The sequence below is a fragment of the Cetorhinus maximus genome, chromosome 14, assembly GCF_964194155.1.
Source record: "Cetorhinus maximus chromosome 14, sCetMax3.hap1.1, whole genome shotgun sequence".
Taxonomy (NCBI): Eukaryota; Metazoa; Chordata; class Chondrichthyes; order Lamniformes; family Cetorhinidae; genus Cetorhinus; species Cetorhinus maximus.
Window position 1 is genome coordinate 44,839,080 of NC_135892.1, and position 15,357 is coordinate 44,854,436.

A 15,357-nucleotide genomic window follows, 5' to 3' on the forward strand; every position below is an offset into this window, starting at 1 on the left:
TGTGACCCTCCCCTAAAAGTGATATGGTGCTGCCTATGAAGTCTGTACTGATGACCGTGAGTGCTGCCCGAAGCCAGGTAGGCAAACAAACCTCGAAGTCCCAAGCCAAATGCAGCTTGCCAGGCGCACATCGCTTATGTACAGTTGTGAAACACGTCGGCGTGAGTGCTCGGATGATCCAGCGTGGGGGGATGATTCTGGAGAGCTGGTCTTATAATGATATGCAGGTGTATTACAATGAAGCTCCCAACGTGCGGCGGTGGGAAACGCGGCCCGCCATTGATTGGTGGAGCAGACGACTGCAGACTGGTTTCACGATGTTGTGAAACCGATTTTTGGCCTTCCCACGATATTGTCCACTCACCTGCCATGACACCCGACACCAGCGGGCACGGAAAATTCCACCCGATGACTCATGACACCCGTGCATCGTCCTCCGAGTGCCTCAGAGGAGAGGTACAGTGTGGCGCATAGCCCTTCATGATCCATTGAGCAGACCATTGGCATCCTGAAGATGTGTTTCCGATGTTTTGGACTGCTCAGGTGGAGCTCTGCAGTACTCTCCAGAGAGGGTGTCCTGCATAATTATGGCCTGTTGCGCCCTTCAGAACCTGGCACTTCAAAGGAGGATCCCTGGCCAGAGGGAGACATGGAGGAGTCTGAGAGTTCCTCGGACAATGATGAGCAGAAAGAGCAAGAACCTGAAGAGGGAGATGACGCTTAAATTCCACCTGAGGATGCCATTGAAGAAGCACGATGTGGAAGACATGCCTGTGCCACATACTTAGCTACAAGATTCCAGGAGGAGTAAGGTGCAGGCATGGGACACGGCCACATTCCTTCTGTCCCTTAGTGCCATGCCAGTGCACTGAAAGGCCTTTACAACCAGATACCTCAAGAGCAAGTTCAGCACCCGGACTTACATCTTCAACCCTCATGATTCACCAGGCCCTAATCTTTGGAAGGTCAGTGACGAACTCTGTATCTGTGTGCCCTGGGAAGTGAAAGTCGGCACAACAGTGCAAACGCTGGGTCAAAGGACTTGATGCAGTCATCGCCACCTTAATGAAAACTTCTGATGGACCCTGAGATGCACACATGGTTGGAGAGACCATCATGGCTGCAGGTCTTGTGCTTTGGCACCACCAATGAAGACAACCATCTCATTTTGAGAAATAATTACAGCTACCCCTCCAAGGCTAGTGGGCACACCTAACTCCATGTTGTCTCATAAGATGTTACTAACACAATTTTCAGACACTTCCAGGAAGGAGTTTGATACATCTCCCTGACAGAACACAAGGCTCAAGACCATTCTCATGAGCGGCAAATGTATTTACAAAGCTGCATGATATATACAGTGATTGAACACCCATGACTCAGAAGTGCTGTCAAAGTTTCTTAATTTTTCTATGCCTACCGCTACGTCTAGGCGCATCCCTGACATCCACAGTAGAGCTGATGGCAGCCTGCTGACTGCTACCCCTGTTGTCTTTGATGATTTTGGTTGGTATCCTCCAGAGGACCAAGACCTGGAAGGCCCCAGCCTGCGTTGGGTCTCCTGCTGTGGGGCAGGTGCACCCTCCTCGGCCTGTACAGCTGGAGGTGATGGAGTCATAGGCAGAGGGGATTGAGATCGCTGGGCACTCTTGGAGTCACCTGGGTGGATGGCCCCAGGGTTCCCAGCTGCAGGTCTTCCTCCCTACGGGTGGCTGAGGGCCCCTGCCTGATTCCCTGAGCAGAAGGGGCTCCTGGAGGGAGTTCAAGGTACCCCGCTTGCTTCTCACCCAGCCACTGATGGATCCCACCAATGCCTATAGCGATGGAGTGCAGGTCTGAGGACAATTCCAGCAGGATCTGCTGGACCAAGGTCTCCAAGGTGGCTGCCACCGGTCCCTTGGAAACCTTGAGGCACTGGCATGTTGGAGCCACAACATCAGACAGAACACGAATGGACTCCTCCAACCTTCGCTTTAGTCTGTTGACTGCCTCTCACAACTCTATCTGATGTTCCGCCAACTGTCGTCGCATCTCCAGCATATTAGAGACGGTCGTTTGTAGAGGTTCATCATCTGACTCAGACTCAGCAGGTGCCTGATCTCCAGCAGTCCTCTGAGTGCCAGAGACCTGGGCTGTCATTGCCTCCGACTGCTGCAGAGACGTGTCACTGAGGTGTTCCCTAGAACGTGACCCCAAGCTTAGTCTAGATCCATGACTCACTGAGATGTGTGACTCTGCGCTGGTGGAGGGTGCAGGTGAATGCAATAATGGTTCTTCCTCTGATGCATCCATGGCATCCTCCTCTGAGGTGGTCTGGGGGCTGGGGCTTATGATAGCTCTGGTGGCCTATCTGGGCCTGCTAGTGCTCGTAAGAGAGAGAAAACAGATTTAGTTCATAAGCAGGCAGAATGCAACATTGCATGTCACTCACTTTGATTATCAGGATGTAATCAACTAATGGAGGGTTCTTCCATATTGGTTTGCTGAGGCTGATCTCGTCTTCCCCTCAGGAGCGATCTCTGTCCTCTCCCGCCAACTTGGCGGCATCTTCCTCAAAGTGGGTCAGCTCCTGGATGTCTGCCGTTTCTCCTCCTGTCTGGGATATGACCCTGTGGTTGTGGGCGAGCTTGGCCTGCATGAAGATAAATAGAATTGAATGTGATGAGAAGAGATGGAGGAGAGATTGGGAAGCATGCATGCCTGCTATATGTGCTGAGCCTTCCCCATTAAGTGATGAGGATAGAGTTTGTGTAGTATGGTGGATGAGATGCTGGTGATGTTAAAGTGTCCGTGAGACAATCAGTGCTGATCTCTCACCGGCTAATATTGTGTGAGATCCCTGAGCAGTGTAACCCTTTGAGTGTATAATGTCATTATGGGAGTGTGAGATTGGAGTGTGCTGAAGGTCGACTTATCCTGGCGGAGCGGATAAGATCATTCATCCTCTTCTCACACTGGATTGCATTTCTCAGGCGGGTGCCTGATGAGCTGACCTCCCTTGCAACCGCTTCCCTGGCCGGCAAGGTGAAGTTGGTGGGCCTCCTTTAGCCATCCCTCGGATAGAGAACATCCTGATGCTGGCGGACTCCAGAGATGAGGGCTTCAAGGGAGTCATTGCTGAACCTCGGTGCAGCTTTCTTCCTCAGTGCAGGCATTCCAAGACATTTCTTGACAACCTGCTGACCTGCTGAGAGTAATGTGTGTGTTCGGGTGGCGTTCAAATACAGCACCCAGACCTTCAACCGCATTAGGTAGCAGCAGGGCAGATGAATCAGTGCCTGCCCTGCCACATGATTCAGAGAGCTACTCACTGATGCATAATTAATGAGCTTCCAAGCATGAACTTGGGCGTGAGTTTCCGGCCCGTTGCCCAGCGGGAAGCGAACCGTGTAACCCGCCCACCACCGGACTGAGCCTCTGGAAGGGAAAATTCTGCCCTAAGAGTGAAAAATGGCAATTTATGAGTTTATTGAATTCTAAATGATTGCATTCTGAGGGTCTTCAACAGCACACATAAGAACATAAGAAATAGGAACAGGAATAGACAATTCAGCCCCTCGAGCCTGCTCTGCCATTCAATAAGATCATGGTTGACCATCTTGTGTTTCGATTTCCATATTCCCATCTAACCCCGATAACCTTTGATTCCCTTGCCTAACAAGAATCTATCTACCTCTGCCTTAAAAATATTCAATGACCCCACCTCCACTACCTTCTGAGGCAGAGAATTCCAAAGTCGCACAACCCTCTGAGAAAAAAATTATCCTCATCTCTGGAGAAGTGTATGGTCACTGGCAACAACTTCTGGATTTTCGCATTTAACTGTGCATGTGCAGATTTCAGAAATTGTCAGTTTCAGAGGAGTAATGGCAGCAAATGTAAGTCATCAAAATGCAGCCAGATCAAATTGTTTACACCTCACAAAAGTATAATGAGGAAAGCATGCTCCTAGTGTGTCCTGTTGCTTAGCTTCATTTTAAGACACCAGTCTATTTTCATCATCATCTTGCCTTGATGTCAAGCCAGTATGTACTCTCTGATGAATTAGAAATAAGTTTGTTGTTTCGTATGCTTCAGCTACCTGAGAATCAGATCCATAAGATAAACATTCTTAAGTTGAAAAAGTTGATTTTTAAGCAATCTTTTAGCTCCTGGTTACATACGAACATACGAATTAGGAGCAGGTGTAGGCCACTCGGCCCCTCGAGCCTGCTCTGCCATTCAGTAAGATCATGTCTGATCTGAATGTAACCTCAACCCCACATTCCTGCCTACCCCCGATAACCTTTCACCCCCTTGTTAATCAAGAATCTATCTCTGCCTTAAAAATATTCAAGGACTCTTCTTTCACCACCTTTTGAGGAAGAGAGTTCCAAAGACACTCAACCCTCTGAGAGAAAAAATTCCTCCTCATCTCTGTCTTAAATGAGCAATCCCTTATTTTTAAACAGCTCTAACTGATTCACACAGGCTACCTCTCATATTCATGCTATTTCATTTAAATTGAAAACTTTAATTGTCTTTTCCCCTCCCACTCTAAAATCAATTTTTTCCCATTGGCAGCTGTAGACTGACTTTAGTACCCTGATAACCTTAGTGATCTAACAATGTAATCACATTACAATTTAGTGTAGGTGCAAAGCAGTTATGGTTTTACAGAGATAGGAAACCTGTGGACTGTTGTCAGCGACGGCAGTTGCCCCTTAATTCAATTCAGGGTTACGAGTTTCTGCCAGGGGTCTTCATGTGACTGAACAGGCCGATTCTCGACCCGCATATCTTTGGACACATGGGGCAGGACATCCCACGAGATAGTGGAATCCAAAGTGTAGGATTTGCTTCCTTTCCTTTTCTTCTCTGCCACTGCTCCACCTCATCATTAAATCCTTGAGACTCAAAGTGTGATGCAGCTTGATGGACAGGTTGTCACCATTCTGAATGATTGGTAGAAAGCCCCTCCGAGTCATTAATGTCAATGCTGTTGTGCTCAACATATTCCAGAGTGTTTCCTTCAGTGTTTGTGGGAGGTGGAATATTTGGCTGACCCAGGTGTGCGTTGATATCAGTTTGCCAACATTTAAGGACAGGCCGAGTTTCTTGTACACAGAATTAAAGAGAGCAAGATTGACTTGCAAATCTGATTCAGAGTGGGCCATGACACCACAGTCATCTGCAAACTGTTGATCATTTATATCTATGGTGGTTTAGTTTTGGCATGGAGGCAAGGGGCGCGGTTATGTGCCAAATCCGTAAGATGAGTGCATGGAGTCTTTGTATGGTCAAAGGTCCATCAGCTTTGAAGACCTCAGCTGGAATACTATCAAGGCTGCAGGTTTTGATGGTTTTCATCCGTTTGGTTGCTTCGTGTAGCTCTCCCATTGATAGTGGTTCACCCATGGATTCTACCACAGGGTACTTGGGGGATAGCCTGGAGAGTATCAGCTGCCACTGTGGATTCATGGTTAAGCAGTTGTTCAGGATGTTCTTTCCAGCCTTAACAGATAGCATTGTCAATCCTTAAAAGGAGAAACACCATCATGTGAGTGAAGGGGATTTTGTCCATTTGACCTTGGTCTCCAGATGACCCTAGTGTCTTCGAAAAAGCTTTGCATGCCATGATGGTCAGCATATTGTTGGACCTCTTGGGCTTTTTCTTCCCAACACATGCCCTTTAACTTCTGGTTTTGCCTTTGGGTGTCAGTCTTGAGCTGTTGGAATGCTGCCTTCTTGACTTGCAAACTTGGGTTCTGCCAGGCAATGAAAGTTGCTCGTTCTTGCCCTAGGAGGTCATATATTTCAGCATTATTTTAATTGAGCTAGTCCTGGTAAAGATAATGCTTGAACCCAATGGTCTGGGTACAGGAGCCTAGTACAGCTGACTTTATTTGATCCCACTGTTCTGGAATTGAGTTGGATTTGTGAAGATTTTCCAGATTGGTCATGAGCTGCACGTGGAATTCTTTTCATTGGTCAGGCTGCTTTAGGGCTGAGACATTGATCTCTTTCCTCTTGGACATTTGGGCTTTGCAATATCTTGGTGCTAAGTGGATGTTCATCACTGATCGAACAAGTCGAAGATCTGTCCAGCAGGCATCCGCACGAAACAAATGTTACAGACATCACTTAGATCTTTGATCCGAACAATGACACAATCCACATGCCAATACTTTGATCTAGGATGCTTCCATTTGGCTTTGTATTCATCCTTCTGGAGGAAGAGGATGTTTGCTATAATCAGGCTATGCTGAGCACATTTTGACAGCAGGAGGATGCCATTTACATTGGCTTTTCCCACCCTGTTTTATCCCAATGTTGGCATTGGAGTCATGGCCAACACTGGGATTAAAGTTCCCCGGAAACCTGATCTTTTCTTCTTTTGGGATAGCGAGAACTTCATCAAGTCCAGAATAGAAATTTTCCTTAACAGTACTGACAAGAGCGGCATATTGATTACAGCTGAGCTGTAGGTGAAATGTCATGAGTCTTTAATTTATACAACTGGGGAGTTCTGGCAGTGCATCCAAGATCCTATTCCAGATGGCAAAACCAACTCCGTGGACACAAGGGTCACTGTCAGCCTTTCCTTTCCAGTAGAAGGCCTATCCCTCTGCTTGTTCCTTCAGCTGCCCCTCACCATGAAGGCAGGACTCACTGAGGGCATAGATTTCAATTTAGAGCCGATAGCTTGCATCATAAGATTGCAATTCGTCTTTCTGGACAGTCACTTTTGAGATTATTCATGAGTGTTCTAACATTCTAAGTGGCAAAAATTTAATGCATAGTTTCATTGACCTCAACAATGGTGATCCCGCAGGGTGTGGTTCTCCATCCATGAGAAAGTGGGACAGCCTATTTTTAGGGCATCTTTTCTAGCCCCCTCCTGATTTGGGGTGAGCAGTGGATATCTTAAAGAGGGCTGCTCAGTCACAAATGCTGCTGCCCAAAGACACCTCTATCCCAATGCAAGTGTCCAATGACTTTCATGCATCTGTTGCCTGTGTGCAAATTCTTCACTGGGGACTTCCAGGTTCTGCCTCCATTGCCAGTTCTCCAACACCACAGGACCTGGCAAATGGACCCTTGGTAGAAGCCTGGGCGTGACTTTGTTTAACATGGGGACCTGATGCGTCTTCCCTGTCCACGCCATCTTCACAAGTTAGCGGTCAGATTTTGGTGATGTGTCAAACCACGATAACCGGGCCACCTTGCTGCTGCAGCTTTCCCCTGCCTTCGCAGCCAGTGAGACACACAGTTCTTCTTCACCTGTTCCACCACTGAGAGCTTTTTGCATCACACTTTGTCTGGCACCTCCCCTGATCTAGCTGGCAAGCGTGGCCCTACCAGTAGCAAGGAGCTCCCGACGGCATCACTCAAGGAACCGTCTGAGCACACAAGCCCCTCCATCATGTCAAGGTGGTGCTCCACAGGATCTGTAGACTATATGTCCAGTGTGAAGCACAGTGGAGCAACTTCTCCTTTATGTTGAACCGTGTTTGCAAGTTTCCTACTGTAAGTGCATGCATGGTCTTCAGTTGAGAACAACAATGTACTCAGGCAGTGATACACACACAGTTGGAATGCTCTGCTCTCATACATTCTCAAGGTTCACATATGAAGAATGTGCACATGCAAGATATAGAGTACACATGAAAGTGAACTCTGGAAGAAGTTAACATTGCAGGAAAGACAATGGAAATAAGAAAATATTTGAACACATTCCATATAGGGAGAGGTGAGAGTCTAAATCTCTGTTATCCAGTTTCTGGTGAAGTCTTTTTAAAAAGATTTTGTTTGAAATATAAAGACAAAGAATGCTGGAAAAATCTCAGGAACTCAATTTTAATTTTGATGAAAGTTCATCGATCTAAAATATTAATGCTGTTTCTGTCTCCACAGACCCTGCTAGAATTGCTGAGCGTTTCCAGCATTTTCTATTTTTATTTCAGATTTCAGACACCTGCAGTATTTTGCAATTGTATTTTAAATATAGCATTTTTTAAACAGAATCAAATTCTTATCATGTTTGAATTACATAAAACACTTCCTTAACATTCTTCCAGTCTAAATATGAACTGTATATGACAATAATCCACTTCATAACAACCAGCTGTTAAAGAATTGATTCACAGCTATTTTGTTAATTGTCATTTCTAATGTTTTAGTTGTATAAAAGTTCAAAACATGCTGGAATATATTGTGAACAGATGCAATTTTATACAAATGTTTTTGTCCTTCCTAGAATTTTATTTCCTGAAGCTCAGAGATTACAACTAACAGAACGAATGCTGTGTACTGCAGACGTCGACCCGACACTCCGCCCAGGTGAACTTTCTATACCGCAGTTCAGGGCCCTTTGTGATGCGTATAGCCAACTGTGCAACGAAAACCAAAATCTTTTCACTTACAACTTCAGAGAAGAATTGCGACAAAAGAAGCTTTTACGTAAAGAAAAAAAATCACATTGAGGGGTACGAGATAAGTGAAAGCTGAGAAGCCCAGAAGCTGGATATCTGTGTTAGGGGCGAAAGCTACATCATTAACTGCTTTAAAATTGACATTCATTAAAAAATGTGTTTAAGAGCAGCTTTATGACTAGTCTGATTCATTATCATCCCAATAAGATGCTTCTGATGGGACTGTATACATTTTCCTTGGGCAAAGCAATATGCATTTGAAACGGAAGGGGTTGGAAACTTTTAGGGACTGCAACAAATTAGTTTGTTCTTTCAAAAACAGAATTACCTGGAAAAACTCAGCAGGTCTGGCAGCATCTGATGCTGCCAGACCTGCTGAGTTTTTCCAGGTAATTCTGTTTTTGTTTTGGATTTCCAGCATCCGCAGTTTTTAGTTTTTAGTTTGTTCTTTCGTTGGTTTTGTAGTGTGGTAGGCAACAGCATGGGAAAGCTCTGGAAGTGAATACTGTGATAAATTATTACAAGAGCATGGGGCAGTAATTTAAACACTGCATAACCAATGACACAGCATTATGTACTGATTTTAACACATTGATCATTTTTAATTAAATACCAAATGATCAATTTTGTTTGATAATTTGGGTTCATGGCTGTAGCTACCCACACAGTGAGCTATCGGTACCTGAAAAGAAACTGCTGAAATTTGTACAGGATGAAAGTGGTGAAATTTCAGCAAGAGGGGCCATCAAAGCAGCGAGAGTTCAGCGAGAGGGGCCATCAAAGCAGCGAGAGTTCGGTGAGAAGGTCCATAATAGCAGGGAGAGTTCAGCAAGAGGGGCCATCAAAGCAGCGAGAGTTCAGCGAGAGGGGCCATCAAAGCAGCAAGAGTTCAGCGACAGGGGCCATGAAAACGGTGAGAGTTTGACGAGAGGGGTTAGCTGCCGCTGCTGCCTCCTGTGGAGAGTCAAAGCCACGTTTCGAAGCAGAAATCGAGACGTGAGATCACAAGGAATCAGGTAAGTGATTGGCTGGTGAACATTTCATACTTATCTTGTCTAAACTAGGAAATTTAAATAGTGGTAATTAGGACGTTTATTGAAATAATAAGTGTATAAGCACAAGCAAGACGAGATGCATTAATTAAAAATTCAATTAAGGAAATAGTTAATTAATTAGCTAATTAAAATGCAATAAAGATGGCAGGACTTGGTTCCAGAAGGGCAGTCCCTAAGGGTAGGGTCTTCTGATTTGATTCATGGTCAGGGACAAGAGGGTTTGACTACGAGTGAGGCATGTGTGGGGACGCAATAGGTAGAAGTGGAGGAGCCTCAAGTGTTGCAATTGTTTAACAGTTTTGAGGCTCTTTCAGTTTGTATGGATGAGAGCAGGGACTACAGGGTGGATGAGTGAACTGACCATGGCACCGTTGGAAGGCGTTCAAACATTAAGAATGTAGTGGGAGTAGGAGATAATATAGTCGGCAGATAGACACAATTGTATGGAGCTGAGAGCCGGAGCCCAGACAGCCATATTACCTGTCCAGTGCCAGGGTTCGGGACATCTGCTCATGGCTGGAGAGGAACTTGCAGTGGGAGGGAGGGTATCCAGTTGTCATGGTCCACGTGGGTACCAACGACATATATAGGACCAGGGAGGAGCTTCTGCATTGGGAGCTTGTAAGATTCCCAAGGTGAATTTTACTACATTGATTGAAAACCAAAATGGCTTTGTGAATTGCTAAGATTTTCTGGAAAAGAATGTTTATGCTTGATTGATCTGTAACAATTAACCAAGGCTATGTTAATTGCATTAGCAGAAAAGTTAGAGTTAGGAGTTAAAAGCAGGGGCCAAGAAAGCAGAAATAATTGAGGTAACAACCCATCATCTGGGATTGGAAGAAGAAAAAGTTAATGCAGATAGCAATTCAGTTGAATTAGATAGAATTCAGTTGCAAATGAAGCAGCTTGAAATAGAAAAAGAAATGGAAATGAAGAAGCTCGAATCAGAAAAAGAGGAAAAAGGAAGAGAAAGAGCAAAAGAAATGGGAATGTGAAAGCTTGGACTTGAACTCCAGAGAGAGAGGTTAGCAAGGGAGGAAAGAGATAAGGAAAGAGAGTTTCAAAGAGAAAGAAATCAAGCAGCATGAGCTGGCTCGTGAAAAGCTTAGGTTACAGAGCAAAAGAGAGTCCAGTAGATCGTATGAGGCATCAAGTCCCATTCGGACCTTTGATAGAACAAAGATTCTTTGTCCATTTACTAAATTCACTGAAGACAGGGTTGAGAGATATTTTATCTCATTTGAAAAGGTGGCTAACCAACTTAAGGATACAGGGACTCTCATTTTGCGAAGTGTATTGGTTGGGAAGGCTATGGATGTGTATTCCAGCCTTTCAGAAGAACAATCTTCAAATTATGAGGTCATTAAAATTGCAGCACTTAATACTTACGAGGTGGTCTCTGAAGCATATCAGTTGAAATTTTGGCCTATAAATAAAAGACTGAATGAAACGTCTGTAGAATTTGCTAGGGAGAAAGAAATGTTGTGAGACTGGTGGTTTTGATCCCTGAAGTTAGAACAAAAGTTTGGAATGTAAGGGAGCTAATGATAATGGAAGAATTTCAAAATAGCATCCCAGTAGCTATTGGATCTTACTTGGAAGACCAAAGGGTTTCTATGGTATAGGAAGCAGCTGTTCTGGCAGATGGGTATGATATATCACATAGGCAGTGGGGGAAATCGATCTCCAGTTGGAAACCCACAGGGATGCTGGAGGAACAGAAAAGCTTTGTGGAGAAGGCAGAAGATGTTCCAGTCAAGAAAAATGATAGGTTAGAGGATAAAAGTGATGTAAAGAAATCATTATGCTTTTATTGCTGTAAGACAGGACATCTCAAAGCCCATTGTTGGAAGCTGAACAGCAAATTGGTGGCAGTAATAAGAACACTTAAGGATTCTGTGGAACGGCTGTACCAGAAAAGAAAATGGGTGTTAAAATCATAGCAATAGTACAGGTGAAATGTGTTCCCTCAGTACCTCCTAGAAAGGGGGATATGGCTTAGGATAGTCAAGGTGATTCTCCCTTAAATACTGCTAAAGGGAATCAAGCTACTGGAAGTTCTAAATGTTTTGCCTTGGAGGGAGACGTGTTCCTTTATTGTTCGGACAAAAGAAGTAAACAAATTAATATCTTGAGGGATACTGGGGCAGATTAGTCATTGATGGTGGCTGATGATGCAATTTGTGTCCCAGATAGTTTGATAAAGGAAAAAGTATTAATGGGGGTAATAATGGCATTTATGAACCTGTTCCTTTGTGTAAAGTAAATTTACAAAGTGACTTAGTAAACGGTATTGTTACTGTGGGAGTTGTTCCTAGTTTACCTATGGAAGGGATAGATTTTATTCTGCGTAATGATTTGGCTAGTGTGGACAGTCAACGACTGTATTGCAGCAGGTACTTGATCATGTTGATCTTACTAAACTCCTAAAAATTACTGTGGCTAAACATGAGAAGTTTATTGCCAATAACGAGCAATTGAAGGAAAATCTAATCAGTGTAGGGAACCAACTTTCTCTCACGGAAATGTGAAATTATTAAGCTTGTATAAGGGTTTCGCAGATAATTCTGAAACAAAGACAACTAAATTCACCAGGTTATTTGCTAAACTGAATGAAAAGATTAATAAGCTTGGAAAAGAAGTGAGTAAACAACTACTTGGATAAAATTGTGAAAGAAGTGAAAAAGAAGGTTCTATTTTTGAAACATCGGGGGAGAAAATATGAACGTGTCCAGAGACTGTAGCATATATCTTCAATAAACTAGAAAATGACTTGAGTAAAGAGAGAAATAGTCCCTCAGTGCAAATTTATTCATCTGGTGTTGATCAAAACAATGAAAAGAGAAAATCTGTTATGGAAGAAATGAGTGAGGAAGATAATTTTGAAGTTGGTTGCCGATCAGACTTATACGGTGTCTTTCACAAAGATAAAGGACCCATTGAAGGCACGTTTCCCTTAACAGAGGAGGAGAGTAAGAAAAATCCCATGTTCTTGAGAAACCTAGGTAAAAGCCATTTGTATCACATGATATGACTGATATGCATCTATATTTGTAGAGGGGAAGACCATCAGAGACCTGGTTTGCAGTCACACCAGCAAGGTTGAAAACCCTAGCACAAAATAGAAACAAGCTGGTCAAGATGTTTCTAAAGAAATCTTTAATGTATCTTCACTATGTTTGATTGACCATGAAAATATTACGGCCAAAAAAACCACATAATTGTTGGTGTTCTATTCAGAGTTTAAAGAAAGGGGTGTAGGAGAAAAGGCAAATTCCGAGTTATGATAATTCTATGATATTTAAATCCTGCTAATCCTACTTGTTACATGTATTGATTTTTGTTTTGGTTAAACCTTTGTAACTTTATAATTCGATGTGTGTAATTGTGAAACAAAATTAAAACTTTATCTGTATAGTGTGTGTAAGCTATCCGTTAGAAGTTTATGATGTTAAGTACTCCTTATAAAGAAATTGTAAAGCCATTGTAAAGAAACTTTCAATGTAATGAAGCTTTCTTTTTTTCAAGAGGGAGAACAAAAGGAAGAAATAATGGGGCGCCTAAGAAAGGCACTGCAATTATCATAGGTGATTTTAATCTACATATAGATTGGATGAAGGTAGCCTGGAAGATGAGTTTATAGAGTGTTTTCAGGACAATTTCTTAGAGTAGCATGTTCTAGAGCCAACCAGAGAGCAGGTTATTCTAGACCTGCTAGTGTGCAATGAGGTGGGATTAATTAATGACCTCATAGTAAAGGAGCCTATAGGTAGCAGTGATCATAACATGATTGAATTTCGCATTCAGTTTCAGGAAGAAAAGCATGGTTCTAAGACTAGTGTTTTAAACTTGAACTATTTTCCCAGTTCACCTTAAACAGCTTGGTCTTCATATCCATGCCTTTGTTTAAGGATAGGTCATGAGAAATGTAGTGGCAGACATTTAAGGAGATACTTCATAATGTTCAGCATCGATACATTTCAGTGAGGAGGAAAGACTCCAGGAGATGCATGCACCATCTATGGCTAAGTAAGAAAGTTAAAGATAGTATCAAATTGAAAGAAAGAACATACAATTCTGTGAAGATTAGTGATAGGTCAGAAGATTGGATAGAATTTAAAAAACAGGAAATATTGACTAAAAAATGAGGGAGAAATTAGAGTATGAGAGAAAGCTAGCTAGAAATATAAAAACAGATAGCAAGAGCTTCTACAAATAATTAAAAAGGAAAAGAGTAGCTAAAGTGACTGTGGGTCCTCTAGAGAGAGAGTCTGGGGAATTAATAATGGGAAATAAGGAAATGGCAGAAGCATTTTGTATTACTGTAGAAGACACAAATAATATTCCAGAAATACATGTAAATCAAGAGGTGAAAGGGAGGGAGGAACTTAGTACACTTCCCTGGTGATTGTTTTGAGAAAACTATTGGGTGTAATTTTCCATTTTTGAAACTAAGCACGGAATCGTCCCAGATTTGCACTGTGTAGTGGCGAGCAGGAAAAATGACATTTTAATCCCTGACTGCAACGGCAGGCTTTCACACTATCGTCCCAATCCCACCTCATTAAACATGCATTCCCGGGATACGCACTGTTTCGATGGTGGACAGGCTCCGGTTCACTCGTCACGCCGTCACCTGGCCGCTTCATCACGCTGGGAGTCTCATTTAAAGTGCAACCGCGTGCACACCTCTCAGTGCTTCATGGCTGCTGCAAAGAAGGCATGGCCCCAAAAGGCAAGAAGACTGCAGCCCCCCTGGTTTAGTGACCCGACCCTCGAACACCTTTTGGATGCCATGGAGGCCCACTGTAATGTCCTCTAACCCCTGCTCTGGCCACAGGAGGGGCAGCAACGCTACCACTCTGGCTTGATAGGCGATGGCAGTGGTGATCAGTGCCAATGCTGCACAGAAGAGGTCAGCATCCAATGCATATAGAGGATGAATGATCTCATCTGTGCCACCAGGGCAAGGCAACCTATCATCACTCTAAACACACACACTCACAAGGCCATCACACATTCACGGGCACCTCACTCACTGCCAACTCAAGGGATATCACTACTCACTCTCTCACACACACCCTCACATCTCCATCTGGTCTGATCTCCTCTGGAGACTGCCTCCTCAGCCCTCACCATATTGAAGCCACTTTCACAGATCAACTTGTGCCACCACACACACACACCCTGGGATAACTCCTCCCCCTCCCCTCCCCCACTGCAGCCTGCACCCTGCAGCCTCTTCCCTTGCCTGAGGCCACTTCTTCCCCCTTCCCCAAGCAAGCCCTAGCCCTGCAGCTGTTGAAAGACCCCCTAGCTGGTCTGGTAGATAGACGCCTGTCCATGAGACCCCTTAAAGTGATGTGGTGCTGTCTGCGATGCCTGGCGCTGATGACTGCGAGTGCTGCCCAAAGCAAGGCAGGTAAACAAACCTTGACATCCTGAGCGAAGTGCAGCTCAGCAGGTACATGTTGCTTATGTACAGATGTGAACTATGTCGGCGTGCAATCACACTGATGTGCTCAGATGATCTATCGTAGGGGAATGATTCCGGTGAGCTAGGCTTAAAATTATAAGCGGATGTATTACAATGAGGTTCCCGATATCTGATGGCGGAAAACATGGTCCGCTATTGATGGGCAGAGCGGATGATTGCAAACTGGTTTCATGGCATTGTGAGACAATTTTTGGCCGCCTTGCCATATTGTCTGCTCACGCTGCTAAACACTCCCAACATCAGCAGGCACAGAAATTATTCTGACCTAAGTGCCATGGCAGACGGGTTCTGCTGCATGTTCCCCGCTGGTTAGAGTGGCGGGAATTCACTCCCCCAATTTCGTGTTCGGAAGCTAATTAATTATGCACAGGCAAGTATCTCTCTGAAT

The 15,357-nt window shown here is 44.1% G+C and overlaps 1 protein-coding gene across 3 annotated transcripts in view; it reads left to right on the forward strand.

Annotated features, from left to right (window-relative positions):
* Nucleotides 1-8,583, forward strand: part of tfb1m (transcription factor B1, mitochondrial) — a 58,548-nt gene extending 49,965 nt beyond the window's left edge. For all 3 annotated transcript variants that reach the window (XM_078556857.1, XM_078556858.1, XM_078556859.1), the window contains exon 9: nt 8,240-8,583. In XM_078556857.1, coding sequence (XP_078412983.1) covers nt 8,240-8,465 — 226 coding nt within the window. In that variant the 3' untranslated portion in view covers nt 8,466-8,583. The remainder of the gene's footprint in view (nt 1-8,239) is intronic.
* The last annotated feature ends 6,774 nt before the right edge of the window (nt 8,584-15,357 follow it).